The sequence below is a fragment of the Thermobia domestica genome, chromosome 1, assembly GCF_964235325.1.
Source record: "Thermobia domestica chromosome 1, izTheDome1.hap1.1, whole genome shotgun sequence".
Lineage (NCBI taxonomy): Eukaryota > Metazoa > Arthropoda > Insecta > Zygentoma > Lepismatidae > Thermobia > Thermobia domestica.
Window position 1 is genome coordinate 212908795 of NC_137454.1, and position 21961 is coordinate 212930755.

The window sequence follows — 21961 nt, forward strand, 5'->3', positions numbered from 1 at the left end:
AACGAGTAATGAAGAGCTTTATATTTATGTCGATGAAATGTTTACCCACTATTATTATATTTTTAAATAGGCAAAGCGACCAGATCGCCACAATAGATAATTGCGTTAATTCAGCTGCCTTGCGTTGTTTGTTCGGTCATTTGCAAGTCAAACTACTCTCCACAACCATATAGCACACGAACGTCCATCCAGGGGATGTCCAGACTCATCCACAATGGACAATGGGACATCCCGGGATCATAGGAATTTGCTCTCGGGACATCCATAGGACCTCCGCGGGATATCCAGATGTCCGCTAATATCCCGGAAAACGAGATGTTCAACGGGAACTCAAAGGGATGTCCACTGGTGAATCCTGGGATAATGTAGTTCTAAGTATGTCTGCCATGAGAACTCCCTGGGATCCGCTGTCCCATCCGGGACGTCCCGTGAGCATCCTACGTGGAAACCCTTTAGGACGTCACAAGTAGGACGTCCATGGGAAGTCTACTCATCGTCCCGATAATCCCGGGAACGATATGAAATAATTAGGATCAAAAGTGGGACGTCCTAGGGACGCCGTGTGCTATGTGCGCATTGAGGGATTAAGTTCTTAGGTATGCATCTATCAATGGAAGAGGATGTCATTGAATTTAGACATTCATCTGGTGAGAATATTCGAAACCAATTACAAGCTCGACAAACTGTCCCTATATGAAGGTGCTTAAGGTGCTAAAAGATCGAGAATTCGAATCTACGTGTCAAGCAAATGATTAATCAAATTCTCAGTTTATTTTTTGTTTATATGAGATTTGTATGTGAGAAAGCAATTGCAAGTATCGAAGAAGTTTGCTTCTAATTTAATAACTCAATACCCGCGACATACAGCATATAACACTTCAAAGTAGCGGCCAACTTGGTCACATAATGCATATAATACAATGTTGAAGGAAGTCCAGCTTGGTCGACCAATGTTTGTTCCATCTGTATGTGATACTTAGAAGCATTTATATTCTATATTTTATCTTAGTGTGATTAATATGGTTCTCCATAATCTTAATGGCTAGGTGATATGCAACACGAGAGACACTTTCTATAATCTTTTAAATTTTGTAGCAAGAAGTTTCTACATACAGGGATAAGACAAAGCTGTTCATTAAACGATCCTGCCTTTCTACTCGATATACAGAGCTTTCCGTTCAACGTTTGTGGAGTGGCAAGTTTGAAAGCATATCAAATGCAATTGAAGCGCCCGCCAAGTGTGAACTATTTGATTACTCCGGGCGAAAGGGCATAATACATCCTTAACTCATCGTTGAATGAATAAGGATTACGGGAGAAACTTTATAAGATGATGGCTGTGTTCACGACTGAAGCACAGAGTTTAAAGAAGGACTAACTGATCTACACGATGAGGGCGACCAAGGGTTAAAATCAATGCCGGAGGACGGCCTTACTGAACGCATGGATCATATGCTTTGTGAAAGGCGTAGATTGCAATTTCTGAACTGTCTGCTAAGTTCCCCGAATTTCGTGAAATTCCAAGAACAGCGCTTGGAGAAATCGAATTTTACTTATCGTTTCAGGATACTTGTGATTTTCATATACATATTTTAATGTATTAAATGTTAACTTTTCCATATCTTGGTGAAAGAGGGATAAAATTAGGAAACTCCATTTTGCATAAGTCACTTTTCTGACTCCTTACATTATTTGTATGTTTTGAAAATTGTTTATTGCTTAGAACTATTCCTGAATAAAAAAAATTATTATTATTATTATTATTATTATTATTATTATTATTATTATTATTATTATTATTATTATTATTATTATTATTATTGAACTAAAGTCGCCGGAACCGTCCTACGTTCTATTTTCAGTTTTTCTCAAATTAGTATTGTCACTTATAGTGTGATATTATCACCAGAATAAATTCACACGTTTCCTGTTCCCTTGCGTGATTTCCACAAATACTGTAAATATAAAAAAGTAATAGTGGTCATAGAACATATTCAATTGTTATTCTGTTATATTCTTCTCCGCTTCCTTTAGAGTTACAATAGGTGTATATCAATCATATGTTTGTTGTGTCATTCAAGCTAAAAGGGGAAAAACCGTCTCATGTGAACACCCAAAACTTTCCTGTCTGTAATGCAAGTACAAATTTCAGCAGTCAGTAGTGAGCGTATGTCCGATACATTTACTTCCGAAGGTATTCGAGGGCCATCAGGTAAAAGCAATCAACTAACTATATATTACATTAAGAAATCAACACCAAAACAATGGTATTGTTAATTTTATAGCTATAATTCCCAGAAGATTAGCTCAAGTTATACAGAATCCAGGCAGTTTTACAAGAAAATAGTTTGCAGTTTCGTTATTTTTTCAATGCGTTTCATTACTTTCTGCAATTCTCCAAACACTTATTCACTGGAATAGCTATTTGTATATTATTGATAACGTATGGACTGGTTGGATGTCATATGGTAGTAACATAATATGCAAATGAATTTTTTTTTCAGGAGAGAATTTCGAAGTTCAATATGTCATTTAAAAAATCATATTTAAACAAGTGGTCTATATGTAAAAACACTTTTATTTTTTAGTACAATCTTACAATTTTTGCTTGCTATTTAAAATTTAATTTAAATATTGAATCTATCTGAGACAGATCTTCATTCTAATGTGGAATCCGGAACAAATGTTCTTTCCTGATGGAAGATCTTGTGGTTCGGATCCTACGTTAAGCTGTATGTCCACGTCTCATATAGCGTCGCTCCTGAAAGAGACGTTAAACTAAAATCAAATAAGAGCCGAAACACATGAGCTCCTACCAGGCATCGAACCCGGGTGCCCCGCACCGATGAATAATGATTTCAAAAGACGAGAACGGGAAATTTATATTAATACTTGTCCATCAGTCTGCTCAAATTAATCCACATTATAAATTTTAAATGTTATCTGGGCCTTACAGACTTCAGTGTGTAGATCTTGCGTTGTTAAGCTGTAACCGCAGTGGTAGAGATAGCCTTAAAATTTACTCTAATAAGTAATATGCCAAACTAAAAGCGGTGCGATTTTCTTTCAATATAAATTATTTTGGTTGGTTTGTGCTTAATATTTAAAGTCACATTCAGTATAAATAATATACACTAATAAATGGTAATGCCTAATGTTTATAATCATACCTCTTATAAATTAATAATCATTATAAGTATTTTTTCATAATTCATATGCAGACCCGTATACAGGAATTTGTTTCCGATGACCAAATTATTTTTCGGGGAGGGTTTAAATTCAATATAAGATTAAATGTATGAAAATTTATAAAATTATCCTTAAAATTAGAGTAAATTTACTGAAAAGTCGGAATTTCGAAGTAGTCCTGACCTCCAGGTCTGGCCTCATGCGCATGTTTCTCTTCCTGTGTGACTATCCGAATATTTGGAAAATTCAGTACACTGCAGTTTATCACTGATGTCATTGTTTTCAGATAAGAATTGTCCTCTTCCAGTGCTAATTTCAGATGATTTTCTCCAAAGGAGACTTTCTACATACATGGGGTGTAAAATACAGTACTATGAATATGGTGGTAACCCACATTAACCATAAATGGCGATATTACCTCGAGGTAGCAGGGAATTTTCTCACGGACCATTCAAAAACATCTACCAACTGTAGTTTTGTGTTCTTCCGTCTTCATCCATTTTCCACCACCACCATGAAATTCAATTTATTGCCAAAAAGTATCCTAATCAGCTTTGCTATTTTCAAATTGTCTTTAATATAGTTCTTTCCTTTACTTTTCCAATACTCAAACTTTTGTTCAATCCAGCCAATTTTAACTATTCTTCCCTAAACATTTATTTCAATCACTCCTGTACTCATATAAGACATTTTATTAGTCTTTTTCCTTAAATTTTACTCAATGACCCCAAAGTACGTTTTTCTTGTTCCTAAAGGATTCTTCCCTATCAGTGTCTTTATTTTCCTTTAGTTACCTGTTCCAATTTCCCCCTTGCAACTTCTATAGCTGGCTCAGCTTCCTTTCTTCTAATTAGCATTAGTTTTAGTGTTTTTTAACGATTATTTTCTTCTTATCAAAATTCCACACTAGAAGTCACATCACTTGCACTTATTTCTTCTATCTTGCATTGAAACACATTTACTATAGCCACACTTTCTGAACTTCCTTAACGTAATTACTTATCAAAGCTTGTAATTGCGTAATTACTATCGATAACCTCTTCCAATTGCACTTATCTCAGTTTCTCTCATTTGTCTATCTATTCTAACCCTTATTCGTTGATTTATATACTTCCTTCGTTTCACTTCACCCTTCACACGTCTGCCGAAAGGCCACTCGTTACTCCGTCAAGAGCCATCTCAACACTATAAAAAGAAACGCATACATTTCTCTCAATTACTTAAAATATTTAAAATTCTTTTATGGATTAGCGTAAATAAGGCGACAATATTTTTAATGTCCTTTCCCTTTCTAAACCTCAAGTGTTCCTACTCGACTTCGTCATTTGCATTCTCATCTAATTTTGTGCTTAATATTCAAACCAGAGTTTCTGCTACACGCAAAGTAAAACTAAGAGTACTACAGTACTCACAACTTTCAGCACTCGATTTGTTAGTCAATCAAATTATTATACCGTCACTAAGTAAGATAAAAAAGAAATTGGACACATATATGTTGCAACGTATTGTAAATCCTAACCATTCTTTTCTTCCCAATTTCTCCATGTTCATAAAAAACTCAATTGTTGCAGCATTTCAGTTGCCTTTCCATAATAACCATGTATTAATTTTCGTACCACGGACAGCGAGAAGAAAATATGGTGATCGTCAAAAATTTGTATTCAACATTGCAAGGATTTACACACTCTGTGGTCCATACATACCGAAAAAGTGATGTTTCAATATCTGTGTGTCCATTCATCCTGATGTACTTTCATCTACATTTCTCCAGAGAAATTTTTCGAATTTTCTTCCTACCTCTATAATTAAGAGTAGTTTATTGAAGGGAGACAAATCCAAATTTTCGATTTTCTCAAAAACGGCTCTAATGATATCGTTTATATTTCCTAAATCAATTTCTTTAATAACAACCTCATTTTGGGATATAAATCGTATCTCTGGGAAAAATCATGAAGGGGTACTTTATTCTCAGGGGGTGAGGTTTTTTTGGACATTTTTTTTTCAAAAACGACTCGGGTGATTTTGTTATTTCATAAGTAAATATTTTATTAATAACCTGATAATAATACAAAACTCATTTGCAAGGAAAACATATGCGAGAAGTTGTTTATTCTTGGGGACAGTGGCGTATTTAGGAGGTGGTTATCGGGCTTAAGCCCCCCTATCGAAATAAATCTGTTTTATGCAAAACTTCATTAAAATTTGTCGGCACCCAATAGGAAAAATATAAGTGCTTATTCACGTGTTGTGCATAGCCTCCCCCCTGAAACAAAATCCTAAATACGCCACTGTTTGAGAATGAGTTTTTCCGGATTTTTTCAAAAATGACGTAATTTTTTTTTCATATTTCATAAATAAATGTTTCATTAGTAATCTGACAATATGACATACCTTATTTGTCCTGAAAAGGTGTATGAACGGAAATTTATTATTGGTGAATTCTTTGACGGATTTTCTGAAATACGATTCCTGCGAATTTGTTATTTTATATATGAAAATTTCATTAATAAGTCTAACATATGACACAAGTAATTTTATTAAGGAAAAACCTACAAGGGGTAGTTTATTTTGGGAGATCAGTTTCCTTTGTGTGAAATTTTGGAAAAATCGTAAAATTTTGTCCGTATTTCACAAGAAAATGTTTCGTCAGTAACTACAGAACAAGATGAATTAATTTAAGGAATTGGAGCGAGAAAGTTTAGTGCGGAGGCCCATACCTTTAATTTTCAATGACACTACTAAATAAGAAGCATTACTTATAAATATGAGTACAGCAGAAAAAAAAACATATTAAATGTAGATATATTGAGTTTGTGCAATTGAAATGTTTGATTGATTAGCGTCATTTTCAAAGACAAAACAATACCTAGTTAGTCAAAGTACGCTTGGCCTATAATTACATACGCCGGCCATTGCTCAGTCAACTATTAGATTCCGGACAAAAGAAGATTGATGTTTGCGATGCTAATAAGTCCAATCACAAGTAGGACCATCCGGTCATCAGGGACGTTTTCCGCTAACAAGAAGTGATCGAGTCGCTACGACAGGCATGATAAGCTGGGTGATGAAGAGTTTGATACTGTAACTAGTGCAGAGTCTGCGCTCTTACCTTTGAGCGACATAGAGGGTGTATTGTTATGCAACAAGAAGACAATATGATTGTTGACCATTACTGGAAGTTTGCAGTTATTTTCATGAGTTCAGCATTGTAATGACCTGCAGTGACAGTTTTACTTCGAACAAAATATGATGGACCATCTCCACTATATCAGCAACAATATCTTCTACGGATTTTATAAACGTCCCTGGACATTGATCACAATCCAATAATTGCTCTGATCGTTTAGAATTGTAGTATCAATTCCATCTTTTATTTATTTATTTATTTATTTTTTAAATCAGAATTGACAATCTGATGCAGGAAACCTTCCAGGTTATTCTGTACACTCAGAGAACTTCAGACCGGATAATAATCCTTGTAAACTGATCTCAGATTATATAGCACTCATGAGTCAAACTTTGCCACCTTACAAAAATGACATATTTCAGTTTAACGTCCATAGATTGTGCTCTCTTGGCTAAGGTAGACGGTGCCACCATAGACATTGCATGTAAATGCTGAGAGACAGTAGTATGACGTATGCCTAAAAAGGTGGGCTGAAAAAAAAATCAAGCTGTAATACCGCGGAAAAGTTGTAAATTTCGGGGACTAAAACGGAGCAAAAAAAAGACAATAAAATTGGTTTATATTTTCCAGACGCGCATGTGCTCTAATATTGCCGAAATTTGAAAAAAAAATCACATTTTTCTATAATTGTTTACCTTAGTTAACTTGTTAATATTTAACTATAATAGCTCTAATCGAATTCTACTTAAACCAATTATGATTTACAAAGAAAAGTGTTCAAATTGATCAAAGTATTCCGCTTGCACAACGGTTGTGAATTCTAAGAAATTCAGGCGCTCGTTGTAACTCGTTGGGGTCAATGACCGCGATGCTTCATCCACTCTTCAGATCAGATTAATCAGATTACAAAGTACCTTTATGGTCTAAACTAATTTGAGTTTCAACATTTAAACTTGTATTCAATAACGAAAACAAAAAAGCAGGCAAGTTGTTAGTTTTTTTTTTTTTTTTCCTTGAACTGAGATTTGAGCTATTACATTTGAGAAGAGGCTAATTTAACAATGTTAGAAATTATAGTAAAATGGTGAATATTTCCAAATTTCGGCAAACTTTAAAATACATGCGTGACCGAAACATATAGGTCTAAACTATTTTATTTTTATTTACCCCTTTTTACTTTCCTCAATTCGCAATTTTTCCGCATTATTACGACTAGAAAAAATTTTTTTCGACTCACCCTAATTCATCTGCAATTTCACAACTACTTTTCCAAGGATTCGCCTCCATGGTGTTCCTCAAGAGCTCATCGAAACATTCTATTCATAAGTGGTATTGAGGTTTATTCTTTAACGTTGTGACACAGGTACGAAATTTTACACGCTAACGCGTGCATCTACACCACTCTTAAACCACATTACACGGCTAGAAATACCGAATGTTTGAGTTTGAATTTGTAAACGAAAATCCCACTCAAGTGTGTGTTCTCCTTGAGCGCAAGAGTTTTTGCAAGAGTCTTGCATTCAAGACCAAGACCAAGACCAGGAATTCCGGTGCAAGACCAAGACCAAGGGATGCAAGACCAAGACTCTTGCGCAAGAGTCTTGCACAAACCGGCACTACTTGATTTTTATAGAATGAAAAAAAGAAGGGAGGAAAGATTATTACATCTTTTACTTGGATTTCTTGGCTTCAATAAAAATGCTACTGGAGTGAATGGGTTTCCAGTAGTTTATGCAGTCTGTGTGAGTCGATCTGCCCCTGTAGCATATAGCTGCAGTATGTCGTTTTCTGAATTGGTTGTTCGCGTTTTTTGTAGATATTGCTCGTTTTCAAGCCTCACAGGTGTGAATTTTCTCGGCGTTTTCCCGTTTCCTCCTGCTTTCTTCATTCCACCATTTCAGTCATTTCTCATCATCACCGTCTCCTTGGTCCATAATCGTGGGACCTTAAACGAGATACTTCATTTCATTTCAAAGCATATTAGTGGTGTTCTTCTTCCAAAACTAAAGAGAAATGTAGTATTGAACATTGGTAATTTCGTACACCATAGGTGTCTACTACATGGGTATGGCCTTGGCTCTGAGATTCAAGCATCAGTTGGAAATGTTTAATGTGTGCTCATAAAATTAATATCGAAATAACATTTTCATGACATTGACAAAACCTTAGTGCATATGACCGTAAGTTTGATTTCATGGGTGGATGCTTATACCTTGAATAATTGTTTATCAATATAACTTTTAGCCTCCTTAGGTAAACGGCACATCGAGAATTGAGCGATATAACATTACAAGTATATTACAACAATAAATCTATAGAATTGAAAATGACTATGTTTGTGACTGCTAATCCCTTGAACCACCTGACCGATCTCGATCAAATTTTCAAGTAGGTGAGGTTTGGGCCTGGGATGTTTTCATCGTTTCACTTTGAGGGTATAACTTAGGGGAGGAAAGAAGGGGAAGTTATAAAATAATAAATAAAACTTAATAACTCTTGAACCAAACGACCAATCTCCATCAAATTTTCAACATAGATGAAGTTCAGGACTGGAACAATTTTTATCAGTTTACTTTGATGGTGCAGCTTACGGGAGGGGCAGGTGAGAGATATTTTTTTTAAAAAAAATGATTGAAAATGACAGTTATTAAAGTGGCATTTATAGTTTAGGGGGTCGCTGGGATAATCAGTGGCACTTCAGATGCTGCTTAAATCCAAACTCAGCCCCGTAGTTTGACGGAAGGGGGTAGATATACAAAAATGATCGAAAATGACGAATGTTAGTGTTGAATCCATTGTTTTCGAGGTCATTGAGTTCCATACTGACACATGCGATACCGTTTATGACCAAATTCAGACCCATAACTTGGGGGAGGGGGAGATACAAAAATTGATCAAAAATGACCAAATATTGGTGTCCAATTCATAAGTTTCGGCGTCGTTAAGGTGAACAGTAATACTTCCGATCCTGTTGAAATGCAAATTCAGCATCGCAACTTGGGGAGGGGGAGGAAGGAGATATATATATAAAAATTATTGAAAATGACCATTGTCAATGTCGAACTCATGGTTTTCGAGATCATTGAGATGAACAGTGATACTTCCGATGCCGTGCCTCGCAATATGGAAAAGGAGGAGATATATAAATTTATTAAAAAGACCAATATTAGTGCTGAATCTACAGTTTTCGGGGTCTGTGAGAACGACAGTGACATATCTGATGTCGTTTAACCTTTTAATTACGGAGCCTTTTTAAAAAATAAAGCCTGGGATACGGTGCCAATTTCTGCAGTTGCCTAGTATGTCTCCTGAATAAAACACATGCAAGTGCATATATGTGATACCCAGAAAGTTAAAAAACAATTAGGTTTAGTGAGCAAACTGCAAGGTATCTATAAATAGTTACTTCGTATCCCAAACCTTATTTTTAGGTAACTAAATATAGTTACTTCGTGTCCTAAAGGTTAAATCCAAACTCAGACTCGCAACTTGGGGAGGAGGGGAGAGAAATAAAAGTGACTGACTAACGAAATATTTATAAATAGCCATATATATATATATATATATATATATATATATATATATATATATATATATATATATATATATATATAATTTAACCCAACGAAGTGGGTAATTGATGCTAATAATCTATATTCACAAGTGAGACTTTAAATAACTTGGAGTTTCATGCCGTTATTCTACATTTCTAATATAAGTCAAAAGTATTTATATAAATTGAGTTTAAGCAAAAGACATAGACAGTTTAATCGTTTCCAGTTCTCACTCAAATTACTGTAAAATATAAAGAGGTTTGATTATAATAATTATTATTTTAATTTTTCTCTCCTTTTTAGTGAATATTGCTAAACATATCATCATCATCATCATCATAGCTATTCTGCCATTATTGGCAGGTTACTTGCTGCATCTGAGAAGCTTCGAACTACGGTGGTCCTCAACTAGTCTTCGTCTTGACGTAGCAATTTTCTGTTTTAAAACCTTGCTTCAACTACAGTCTCCTTTGCTCCTCTAGGGGCGGATCCAGGGGGGCGATCGAGGCGATCGCCCCCCTTCCCCGAGAAGGGGAAACCCTTATTTTATATATAAATAAAAAAAACTAATCCCAGAGTTTGGAGCTCTTAAAGTAGCTCTAAGTAGCAGCATTACAACCCACCGCCTCCCCAGAAGTCCGTCCTGGATCCGCCCCTGGCTCCATCCCTCTCTTTCCTTCTACAATACCCTCTAACACGTCCCTCATAATATAGTTTCTCTTCAGTTAATATCTCAACCAGTTCCTCTTCCTCCTCTTAATGTCTAAAATTCTTTTTTTTTTTTCCCTACTGCTAATATTTCTAACACCTCATTCGTTTTACGTTCAACACAGCTAATTCTCTCCTTTTTTTTCTCCATGCTCACATTTCGAAAGCCTGCATTTTTTATTCGTTTATGCGTAATTTCCATGTTTATGCCCTATAGAGTACAAACTGGAATCAGTAAAACAAAATCTCAATATTTAATTGGAAGTTTGTTTAATACAAGGATTAGCTAATCGTGGTTGAAAAGAAAAATCTGACACCTTTAGAGCGTACAAATAATTTTGCAATTCATAGTATTTCAATAAGTTTTGCCGTCTTGATTTTCTTTCATGCGTTTCAGGGGTAGCCTCTCCAGTTTGGGATCCAGTGGAGTATTGGATCTGTTAAAAAAAATATAAACAAATTACGAAACGTTGTGATTTAGGCATATCTTATAAGTAGTGAAGCGTGGGCACTCATTAAAAAAAAATAAAGGTCATCACCTATGTTGTACACTATCATCATACTTACACGAAACATACATTGTATTTCCGTTACTATTGAGCATTGTAGAGTTTATTATCCCTTATATCCATAGTAAAATTTACCTATGAAAAGCTTGAGATTTCTTAAATGCAAGACTGGCCAGACTCTTGCATGCAAGGCCAAGACCAAGACCAAGAATGGGTGTGCAAGACCAAGACCAAGACCAAGACCAAGATCATCCCGGTCTTGGTCTTGATCTTGCATTTGCTCATCACTAGTTCTCCATGGTACACTTTCATACGCAATCGTTGAACAGCACACTACCTCCTGACACTGACAGTGTGGATGTTCCAACCTGCTTTTCTTTGAACATGTATAGAGTTTGTGAAGTAGTACGCATGACCTTGTCCCTTCTATTTGTTCTATTACATAGGGTAATTTGCTACCAGATTAAATCGATCATTCCATTCGCAACAATCCAGTCCAGATTATGCAGTCTTGTTTACACTACTGTATGTGTTCAGGAATTTCAATACTGGCTAGAAAATGTGATTGTTATTGGAATCAAGGAATTAGTTTAGCAGCAAGATATAATTACATCAACAAACTACAATATCCAAGCAAATAAAGTAACATACATTCGGAACAAACATATATGATGAATTGTTACCGTTACGAATAAACTGTATATTCGTTACGAATGTAGCTCATACAAACTCAAGGATTATAAAAGAACAGAAAAGTTATTACAGTTATACAGTATATTTTCGTTTTCTCGGTTGACACCTCCAAACTCGAACAAACAAATAGCTACTTCAAATAAATACGTAAAATATTTTATATAATATAGAAATATTTTCTTCCTTTTCGTCTTCCCAATCTTCAGATTAAACCATTCCGTTATCACAGCATAACTTTCTCTATATCTTAAGAACCCTCTCCATCGTAAGAAGCATCTCCGATATTTCAAATCAATGCTTCTTCTTGTTCTTTAATTCCAGAAGTTTCTATCAACACTTTCACATCTTGTTCTTGACTGGAAATTTATCCCCCATGTGTTCACAACCCACAATTGTCCTGTAACTTCTTCACTATTACACTAGCCTGCGAATTTTAATTTTTGGATCATTGCATGAAGTATAGTATGTCACGTTTCATATTTTCGGTGTACCGAATTCAGAACAAAAATCGGTTTAGTCATTGCACATCAAGTTTTCTTACAAATTGCATATTAGCATTGCCAATATCAATGTATCTAATTGTTTATTGCTATTCATAACACTGCTACGAATACTAGTACATTTACTACTGTAAACAATAAATATCTTATATTTAATATATCTTATAATTATATAAACAATAATTATATCTTATATTTGTATTTCTAGTGCTGAGTGCGACAGTAAGTTAAATCCTAATCACAATATTAGAAACAAACAAACAGAAAAAACGGGGAAAAAGAAGCAATGTTTATGGATAAGCATTCACTATAAATCAGTGAGACTCTTAAACCAAGCAAACGTAAACTACATAGTGTTTTTGAATTTGTGCTCTCATCTGCGCCATTTCAAAGGAGGAAACAACGCGCCTATGAGTCATGACATGCCGCATAAAAAATCCACACTAGTGGGTTTTACGCCTCTTAGCTGAGAAACTGCATTTTGTCGCGGCCCGCTTGCGACTAGTGGTAGAATCTTCTCTCTGCAACAACCAGCAGTAGTCTGCAAGCATGTTGCAATTCCATTTGCCTTGATAACCACATTCGAGTTCCTTGAGGTCCTGATGAAATTTCTCTCCTTGTACCTCACTCACGACTCCAAGATTGTCTGGAAAATAGTCCAAATGGGAAAATAACATATGCACTTTCAAACTCATGTTACAACCCAATTCTTTAAAACACAGCAGCATTCTTTCCACCATGTCTTTGTAGTTTGGATCCTTTCTGTTGCCAAGAAAGTTTTTCGCTACATCTCGGAAAGCTTGCCATGCTGAACGCTCGTTCTGGTTCATTACATTTTCAAAATTTGCGTCACCAAAAAGTTTCCTAATATCTGGCCCATCGAAAATGCCCTCTTTAATTTTTGCATTGCTGATGCCAGGAAATTTTTGACACAGATATTTAAAACACTCACCTTCAGTATCTAGAGCCTTTACAAATTGCTTCATTAAGCCAAGCTTAATGTGAAGAGGAGGTAACAGTATATCATGTGTGTTAACAAGACTTGCGCGTTGTTTGTTTCTCGAACCAACATTCCACTGTCTATGTGGCCATTCCTTTTGAGCCCAGTGGACTGCCCTTGCCCGACTGTCCCACTCACACAGAAAGCATGGGGATTTGGTATAACCTGACTGTTGACCCAACAGCAGGCCGATGACCTTAAAATCTCCACATATTTGCCATTGATGTTCGTGGTACTTTATCTTGTTTAACATCAAATCAAGGTTTTCGTAGCTTTCCCTCATGACAACAGAATAAGCAACTGGAATGAATGCTAGCTTGTTTCCGTTGTGTAGGAGTACACACTTCAAACTCCGCTTGGAAGCATCGATGAAAAGTCTCCATTGGGAACGATCATAGTCAGGCGATCCTAATTCTAGTATTAACTCCGGAATATTGTTGCAAAATACTATATTATCTTCTACAGAAAAGAAAGCAGCAAATTCTTGTTCACGATGCCTGTACCAATAGTACGTTGTTTCAGGCATCAACAGGTTTCTCTGCTTTAGTCGTGATCCCAATAGTTCGGCAGATTCCTTAGTGAGACCAAGGTCACGAACTAAATCATTTAAACCACTCTGTTCGAAAAGTATAGGCTCTGTTGATTCTTGTGGGTCAAGTCTGAATCGTGATTGCTTTCACTAGGAGATTCGGAAGAGTCTTCGTTTAATTGGTCTGGTGGCTGTGGGACAGGTATGTCAGGACCATGGGATACTGGTAAACTGACGGATGAAATTGTAGTTAGGTAAAAAATTTTAGCCTTGTTCCTACTGTTGAAACCTTTCACATTTACAGAACAAAAGTAGCAACTGGTGCTGTGGTCAGTAGTCTCACGCCACACAATGGGAATTCCAAACGGCAATGCTCGTCTTTCACCATTCATCCATTGCCGCAGTTGTTCGATACATGTTCGACAAACCTTATGTGGTGCCCATGACTTGTCCTGATCTCCCAATGGTATACCAAAATACGCAAGATAAGCCTTTCGCACAAAGGAAGTTATATTGCGACGTTGTTTCATGGGCACAAATATCCCACATATATAGCAGAATATATCTGGATTATTCTTACAACCTCGACGCTCCATTCCGAAAAGTCTGCGAACAAGCACTTCACTTTCGTCACTAAATACTAAGCACACACCACGATATTAGGGGGCTTCAAAGCACTGAACACAGTTAGGTAGTTTACAACGAAGCTGTATGAATCATACGCAGGAAAAGCAATATAGGAAATAAAACAAAGCCGCTAGGAGTCACTATTGTACCGTACCGCTAGGCGGACACGATATGCTGTTGTTTAGCTACCGTTACAACATTTCACGCCATAAGAGTAATAGCATTTCAGCCAATCAGGATGTTTAGTCCTCCTAGCTTGCGACGCTTACGAACGAATAGGTAAAACGATTATCTCGATTTTGTCACAAAATGTGATGTGATGAGACAAAATTATCCTTACTTCTAGGCTTAGGTGGCAATCACCACATCGCAGAAATATATTGCACTTATGCAATGCTAGTGTTATAAAATCACCGCAGGCTAGTGTTATCAAATCTCGTACGAACTTCCTCTTACATTCATTTTCTATATTCTGGAGTCTGTTTTACTATCATTTCATGTGACTTATTGTTTTGTTTTCTTCGCGCTTGTTATAGAATCTATATCTCTCTGCCAAAAAAAAAAAATAATATTTTGTGCAATAATATACAAGATTCTCTTCGTGTTCTCCAACGATTTAAGTGCAGGATTGTCTGGCCAACAAAGATCTACGACCTCTTGATAGGTTCTGGATCCAGTAGCGGATAAAAATATTGAATATTATTTATCTTTACAATGTTAGTTGCATGATACAACTGCCTGAAGTACCATGTTTATACATTTTCTTTTCTCTTAGAAGTGATAAAAAACTCACAACTGAACGAGCAGAAGAGAGCATTTCCACAATTTGTTGAACGGAAAAAAAAATTGTTGACTAGTACTAATATAAAAACCAAATCAAGATATTCAAGTAAAGAATACAACGCGAGAACCAAATAGTGTTAACTGATGCAATAACGCACACCAGAACTAGTTGCACTACTAATCTTTCTTGTTTTCCGCTGCAGTAGTTCCCTCAACTACAGTATTATACTGTATGTTATACCTTATAACACTTACACCCAGTAATATCAATTTGCTGTAAAGTTCCCTTACCTTCAAATCCCATATAATATAAATACTAATCCAATCTACAATTAAAGTCAACTGTGTTTACGCAGGTTCTGTTTAATAACATAACAACTTGTTAAGTGTGTACGAGCGGTGTTCGGAAAGTTATTGGACTTGTAACACTGCTCCGATTCTGTGAGTCTATGCTTATTGCACGTGAGGATAGGCTGTGGCGTGCTTTGTTAATGTAATTTATCGTTCGTTTGCTCGCTATAGAAGTCGAACTGCAGTGTGATTACAAAGGCGGATGAGATTTAAATACTGTTAACTACCACACAAACAATCGCTATTGAATTTTTTGAAAATCTCCGGCCAGGAAAAGTTTGAGATCAAATGAACGTACGGTGAAGAAGTATTAGAGATAGTCCGTGTGTGTGAAAGTGGTGGAAGCATTTTACGGAAAGCAAACGCAATGTGCAGGATATTTGAGAAGTGGGCATCCATGAACGTCGTTGAACAGTAAGAACATTGTAAAAGCGGAGACATTATTTGAAGGAAGATAAACATTTATTGATTCGTGAATTGGCAGCTAAACTGAATGTTGGTGTAGCAAGATGTTACGAAATTGATATGAAACACTAGAAAATGCTCGTGCTTGTGCAAAATGGTTGCAACGTTCACTGGGCTACATTGCGTTCAATGTCTCCAGGCATTTCTTCGATGAATGGAATAATATCCTTAGTTCTTGAACTGAATAATCACCATAAACGCTTCCCGTAACGTACATTATGATCCCGAATCATAATAGCAGTCCAGCGTACGGAAACACAGACTCACCGCCTTCTATCCCCAGCCTCCTCCAGAAAAACGGGCTTCTGGTTCTTCAAAGAATTTAACATTGATTTTGTTTCTTGATCTCCGTAGAATAGTGCTGCAGTATTGGGTTCCAGATAATCTGACTGTAAATTGAGAGTATTTTACTAATGCTCTGTTAGTGTATTTGTGGGAAGCAATTCACATGAGAGACCTCAACTCCTTCACGAAGAACGGTTTCTCCTGCTTGATAATGCTAAGCTCCATGAGACACAACAGACTAAATAAGGTTTTGAGAAAATTAGTGGACAGTCTCGAGATCATCCTCCATACAACCCAGACCTCACACATTGTGATTTCTGGTCTCTTACAACACTTAAGAAGGACTTAAGCTGAAGGAAATTTAGCATGGGATAGGAAATTAAACCTACCATATCCACTACCTTACATCGACTCTCAGAAAATGGTATTCAGCATGTGTTTGAGAAGCTAGTGTATCACTGGAAACGTTGCATAGAGTGAAGGACACTATTTCGAAAAGGAAGCTAACCTAAACCCTCCTGCTGAGTTGGACTCCGAATAGTCATCTCAGTCTACGAACTGTCAGAACAAAAACATTTACCATCCAACAACTCATACAAACTCTAGGGTAATAAACAAGCACAAACTCATTCAAAAATATACCAATAACTCAAACTCTTTAGTGTCACCTTAAAACTCAAACATCTGCTGTCAATCTCGTACATTTTAATATAGAAGTATTTACTTTTCTCTTCTTCTTAATTTTACCTTTAAACCATTTCGTATCACTGCATTAGATAACTTGCTTTATATCCTAGCAGTTGTGAGTGTTTTAGAAATACAACATGGCAAAATGCTCTGAAGCACTTGGTTTATCATAGTAACAGCAAAATGTTAATACAATACGATTATTTTTAGTTCATTTTACAAGAGTACTTGCATTAATCATTAGAAGCCACTTCGCTTAAAATGCTTCTTTCGAGGGAATAATGCCACATTCAATGGATTCTTTGAAAGTGGCGTCTTATCTACCAAAATCATTTATTATATTTAGATTATACTGTATCTGGGATATCTTCTCTACGTGTATGCTGAAAGTCGTGTCGATTTCTATAATTACAACAATTAATTATATTCTGAATAATTACATTAAATAAAACAAAGCACTTTAGGTCATATTGTAACCAACAACAAATATCAAAGAAAAAATAATTTTGATACTCTCTTTCATTTTTTCAGAACGAAAAAGTTAAAGAAGCATCTCTAAAAGGAATCTAAGGAACAAATGCTGCTTCCAATATCTATAGTACCTAAGTAGAAATGAAGTTCTACCAAATTAAGAATGGAATTTGGAAGTCGTAAAGTCTACATTCAATCAAAACATTATTAGACACAGTGATTAATGAAGATATTTTAATCAAATAATTTATGTACTATTATTTTGTGAAATATGATGTATACTGCAATCATTTTGTTTATCAGCACAAACTTATGTGCAGCTATAGTTCCAGAGGCAAAAAACACCTCATCAATGTGTCATGTATTTCGGTCAGTAAATGAAAGTGAATTACATTGCCCAAATAGCATAACGATTTCCATTTTGGATGTTCATGATCAAAAAACTGAAGTTAGATTCCATTGTCATCGTTCCGTACAAGATATCTACTTCAGTCATTTTCTACGTGATTCACTTGTAAGAGGAGAACTGCGTTTCTATTTTATGAATTGCACAGGAGTGAACAAACTTTTCTGGAAATTTCGAAGTTTATACAAAACATTCCTTAGTTTAAAATGCATGTCAATTGAAATTACAGGCTCTAAAGATTTAGTGTTAGAACTAGCATATGGAGAATTCTTTTACTTTAACGCATGTAGATTGTATATACATGATATTTATGTAAAGGATTTGCCAGAGGTTTTGTTTCCAAATAAATCGAAATTGATTTTAATTGTAGGTACAAATATCACAAGAATTCCAGAAGGTATATTTGACAATACACAAAATTTAACTGACCTATATTTAAGTAATAACCAATTGTGCCATATTCCAGAGTTGGCATTTCAACAGTTAAAAAATCTACAATACCTTGACTTGTCTAGAAATCGCCTTAGTAATCTTCACGAGAAAACGTTTAGTGAATTACGAAATCTTAAATCTTTAGATCTCCGAAACAACAATTTCAGTTTCATCCCTGAAAATACATTTCGTTCGTTAGTAAACCTTGAAATACTATATCTAAGCGAGAATTACTACTTAGCTATTAGTGAATTCCCTACGCTACTAGCAAACTTGAATCAATTGGATATCAATTCTTGTAACTTAACTGAGAGTGACCAGTATAAACTAAGAAATTTGAATCATTTGATCAGCCTTGATCTTTCAAATAATCCGTCATTGACTTCTACAGGTATTCTAATTGAAAAACTGTTCGCGAACTTTACAAATCTCCAACAATTAAGTTTAAGTAACTGCAGTATTACAGAGATGCCTTTACACGTTTTAAATAATTCTCCACGTACCTTAGAGCTTGACCTAAGCAAGAACAATATCAAAAATATTTCCAAACATATTCGGCACATGTTTTCAAATAGTAGCTTATTAGACGAGCCTTATTATTATGGTCTGCAAAATTTCACAGCTCAACTAACACTCAATTTAAGTCATAACAAAATAAGCATAATATACCCTCATATATTTCATCACACATTTTTCTCAAGCAATTCTCCATCAAAATTTGTTAAATATTTCAAATATAATCTTTGGAGATTATCACTGAGTTCTAATTTATTGGAACAAATTCATTCCGATACATTTCAAAATTTAACAAAACTAGAAATGTTGGACTTAAGTTATAATAAATTAGAGATGTTAAACGAATCAATTTTTGAGGGAACATACCATCTTCAAGAATTATACTTAAGTAATAACAGATTAACATCTATTTCTTACGCACTGGCAAATTTACGAAATTTACAAATACTTGATTTAAGCCATAATAAACTCGATCATATTAGTGAAGAGTTAATTAATATTAACGCTATGGTATCATTGGATCTATCTTACAATAAATTACAATTTATAGAATTTATTTATGAAATTAATAGAGTGTTCCCTTTACAAAAATTGTGTGTTAGAAATAACGAAATTGACGACATATATTTCGTTGGCGACTTTAGCAATCTCATTTCTGTAGATGTGGCTAATAACAAGATAAATCAAGTTAGCGCTATGTCGTTTAGAAACTTGAGACATTTGGATCTCTCGAATAATTCCATCACAAAGATAGATTATAATTGGAGAGTGCAATTCAAATACTTAAATCATCTAAATCTTTCCCATAACAAGATTTCCGCTATACCCTCAGATGATCTTAGATTCAAGTCCTTTAACTTAACAATTGATGTACGAAACAACGAAGTCGCGGCTATTGACTTAAAAACATGGGAATTCAATTTAGGCCCTGAAGAGTCAAATTCAACTGTTATTTTAAATGTAAGCAATAATCCTTATTACTGTTCCTGTTATATTTTCCAATTCATGAGCTTGTTGTATAAAGACGTACATTTATCAACTGAAGGATTAAATGTAGCCAAGATTGATGCTAATTCCTTAAGATTTCAGGAGCCTGTTGCCGTGAAAGACATTTCTGTAGAAAAAATTGAAGATTGGGCACTTCAATCAATAGCACAACTCGGATTATGTGAGTTACAATAATTAGAATAATTACACTAGCTACTGGTGGAAAGCATTTTTTTTTTTTTCCATAAGATGAAAGTCGAAATTCCTGTTAAGGGTGTATGTCCTATAAGACACAGTAAAGTAAAATCCACGCTTTGTTTTTAGACTTCCCAACTTTACATTGATACAGTGAAGATCTCATCTCTAAATTACTGGAAAATGTATTCAAATTACTAATGTATACACTCTGAAAATATCAATAATAGAACATGTAAGAAAGAAAATGAACACTTTTACTGATAATTGCATGATAGTAAACACATTTTGATTTATTTTTTTCCTAAATTTTAGCTTTTCAAAACACTAAAATTATCAAATCAGGTTGAGCAGCAAATCATGTCAATACAATTAGACTTTAATCATGAGAAAATACAGAATAGACCATTTTCAATGCTGAATCTGGGCATTTTACAAAACTAAACACATCTAACTAAAATGGTTGTATTCAATAAATTTTGATGGATTATATTTCTATCATACTGTGCCGTTGTGTTTATGATTATTGTTATTATTATTTGAAAAAGGTAATGATATTGTTTAATATATAAAATTTCATGTAAACTCAATTTCAAAAACCATTTCTTAATAAATAAATATTGCATCTTTTAGACATTCATTTAGAATTTGTATATCCAGTTAAAAGTAATCCTAGAATTCCTATCCTAGAATTCCTGTTAAGTTAAAGGAATTCTCATGTTCCTAGAATTTACTGTCTTTCACCCACCTGAAATGTTGGTAGAGTGTGAAGCCTAAATATTATTTCAAAAGCACTCAATTATTAGTGTTATTTTCCATAAGTAGAAGCTTTGCTTTGTTATAATTAAATATAAACTAATTATTTGCTGAGCAAAACTATATATTTTCATTAAAATTCAACACGTGTTACAGTTTCGTCAACTAACTTTTTGGCTTCATCAGACACTATGTGATACAGGATAACTGTACAATCGTATATACATACAACAGCTTAGATATTTTTCTTCTGATTCGCTACTGGCAGCAGCAAATCCCTTTCATTTATACTTATTTGAAAATTTCTATATAGAAGCATTCCATTGTTGCTAATTACACAAAATGACGATCTTAACTAATTTAAACTAACAATTAATTAACTTAAACAATTATGTAAATAATTACACACACACACACACACACACTTGGAAGAGAGGCAAATCATTGATTCGGGATTTTACATGCAGAGATACTTTCGCTCCTTCCAACCTTCCTTTCTCCTCACTGCAAGCGGGCAAAGTAGCCAGTCGAAAGGAAACAGGACAAAGAAGAAAGTACAGTAACCTAACAGAGAAGTACCAATTTGTGCCCATTGCCATTGAATCCAGTGGATCGTGGGGCAAAGGAGGGCTCAGCTTTATAAAGGAAGTAGGTAAACACATCACTCAATTATCTGGTGATGATAGAGCAAGCACCTTCCTAATTCAGAGAATAAGTATGGTAGTGCAAAGAGGTAATGTAATCTCTATATTAGGAACCATATAGAGCCAGCACTAGGTAAACAGCTACAGCAGATTTTTCTTCTTTAAAACACCTTTCTTTATGTTATCTTATTTTCTTATCCTTGAAGAAGAAGAAATTGATTTGTATATAAAGTTATCTCTACTATGTGATTTGCTTTAGGATTGTTCTGTTTATGTACATGTTATTTATTCTTGTAATAGTTAAAATTTAATTTTTATCACTTGTTTGACAAGTAGTTGCAAGAAATAATCATATCATTATGTTATGATTTTTTCAGTAATAGATTATAATACCTTATATAGTATAATACACAAAATATTAAACACACACACACACACATTATATATATATATATATATATATATATATATATATATATATATATATATATATATATATATATATATATATATATATATATATATATGTATATACAGGGTGTTTCAG

General features: G+C 34.7%; 1 protein-coding gene across 1 annotated transcript in view; it reads left to right on the top strand.

Moving 5' to 3' along the window:
* The window catches only part of LOC145678618 (uncharacterized), a 41651-nt gene extending 21637 nt beyond the window's left edge, over positions 1-20014 (top strand). Inside the window, exon 2 of the mRNA XM_081748975.1 lies at positions 18255-20014. Coding sequence (XP_081605101.1) covers positions 18255-20014 — 1760 coding nt within the window. The remainder of the gene's footprint in view (positions 1-18254) is intronic.
* The last annotated feature ends 1947 nt before the right edge of the window (positions 20015-21961 follow it).